At 37.8% G+C, this 2,211-nt stretch overlaps 1 protein-coding gene across 1 annotated transcript in view; it reads left to right on the top strand.

The window, feature by feature from the left end:
• CIT (citron rho-interacting serine/threonine kinase) overlaps positions 1-2,211 on the top strand; it is a 158,540-nt gene that overhangs the window by 114,464 nt on the left and 41,865 nt on the right. The window contains exon 24 of the mRNA XM_023528160.1: positions 1,311-1,364. Coding sequence (XP_023383928.1) covers positions 1,311-1,364 — 54 coding nt within the window. The remainder of the gene's footprint in view (positions 1-1,310; positions 1,365-2,211) is intronic.

The raw sequence follows: 2,211 nt of genomic DNA, 5'->3' as shown, positions 1-2,211 counted from the left end.
ATCAGGGTGCATCTTATCATCAGAGCCTATATGTGAGTATATAGTTACATAGACATAAACATATTATAGTTTAATTGATAGCACTTTTTCTTTTTTTAATGTTACATATATGTTGCTAGTCTTATGATTGATAGCAACTTAAACTTGATGAATATGATATCTGAGCAAAAGTCCTACAACAATACTTACCTTAACTATCCAAGGTACATTCTGATATTTTCTGTTCTATCCTGTTAATCTCATTTCATTGGATAAAACAAACCAAAAAAAATCCTGCTTGTCATGCTCATTATTTGGTCACAGCTCGAAGTTTAAAAGCTCCGGTCTAGCCACTCAGCTCTTTTTTGTCCATGAAATGCACCAAACCCTTTCTTGCCTCAGGGTTTTTGCACATGCTGTTCTCTCTGCTTTAACTGTTCTTTGCATGACTGGCTCCTCATCAACCTGCAGGTTTCAGTTTAAATGTCACCTCTTCAGAAAAGCCTCCTTGACCACCCCTTCTAAGTAACTTCCTTTCGATTCCCCTTATTCCTTTTATTGTTTGTTTCCTTTATAGCATTTGACACTGTTCGTAATCATGCACTTGTTTATGTTCTATCTTCCCTCACCACAATGAAGGTGTAGGCCCTACATGCTCTATCCTATTGCGTGTCTGCCATAGAGTATGCACTAAAAAAAAAAATCCTTGTCAACCGAATGAATGCTGCTGTTTTAGAGCAGCTCTGCCTTTATATTTATTTCAAGGTCACTGTGAGGTTCCTGAATTTCAGCAGCTTTCGATTAAAAAAAAAGTCCCTACTTTGTCCTGGCTATTGTCTTGTATGTATGTCTGTGTTTGTGTGTGTGTATCTTTCTCTCGGGAATAGGCTTGGGATGGGGAGTCCAATCAAGGGAAGAGGGAAAATTAAGAGTGAGGAATAAGGCAAATGAAGGAGAGTAAAAACTTCATCCTTTATTATTTTTGCCTTTCACTCATCCCTAGGCATTAATATGAATGTTCAAATATACTTGTAAAGAATAGGCTGTATGGTCTAAATAGTTCATTGTTGTATGTCAACTGTAATTGAAAAAATAAATTAAATTAAAAAAAATAGTTAATTATTATTAACATAGCATCATGTGTTCCTATAACTTTTTCTTCTTCTGTTGGGGATGACTTGATTAATTAATTCTTCGAAAAACAGATGTCGGGGCTGCTGCAACAGCATTCTTGTCTTTCTAGGCTACTGCTGTTCTCTTTATTTGACCCGTAGCATGTAGAATTGTATTCTTCCCTATGGAAAATTTATAATCAACTTCTTACCTTTTAGGCACATAGAGATGAAATCCAGCGCAAATTTGATGCCCTTCGTAACAGCTGTACTGTGAGTATGAACCAAAGATGATTAAAATAACAAAACTAAAACTGAGAAGGAAAAGGGGACATCTCTTCATGATATCAGGGGCTGATTTTTGATACAGACTTTCAGCTTGAAGCAGTTAATGCTGTCAAACTGATTTGGCGTTTCTGAACCCCAGATAACTTCAGTTTCTTGGGTTTCAGTCGATTTAAAAATTTAAAACCATTCTTCATGTTTGAGGGAGTATAGTTGTAATGGTTTAAATAAGTCTCACTGCATGACCACCACTAATAGGTTTCAGAAGCTGCAACAAAAGGCCCAGGGCAGCTCTCCCTCCTTCTCCAGTGTGGAAGGTCCTGAGGCTAGCCCAAGCCAGACACTATCTAGAGGTTAGGGGCAGTTATGTGTGTGAGGCTGCTCCAGCCTGCTGCGAGTCCTTCTTCTGGGGATCCAGAAAATTCAACTTCCTAACAGGTGAAATCTGGCTTCCTAACATGCAAATTTAAAATCTAGGACTCTTTGGGAGATGTTATTTATATCGAGAGAAATAAATTCTATGAGCAGATAAGCATCTTTCACAGGTTATGTAATAGGATAGGGTCAGTGGAAATGCAAAGTCTATTTTTGATCAAAACGGAGGACTGAAATAGGCCCCTTTCAGAAGATTGGGATGTTATCTTTATTTATGGTTCCACTGCCTTTCTTTGGTCCTTTCATTGCTTTATTTATTATCTCCTTAGTCAGTCCTCGTGAGCTTGCCTCAATTTGCGTTATTTGCATCAGTGAATTTCTAGAACCCGCCCCCCGTCCCCACATATTTTATTTTCTTGTAATGAACTCTTTCTTTCCTCTTTACCTACTACAAATGGGA

Source organism: Pteropus vampyrus, unplaced genomic scaffold (genome assembly GCF_000151845.1).
Source record: "Pteropus vampyrus isolate Shadow unplaced genomic scaffold, Pvam_2.0 Scaffold23, whole genome shotgun sequence".
NCBI lineage: Eukaryota > Metazoa > Chordata > Mammalia > Chiroptera > Pteropodidae > Pteropus > Pteropus vampyrus.
Note: the sequence above shows the minus strand (reverse complement) of the source record. Positions and strands in the feature narration are given on the sequence as shown.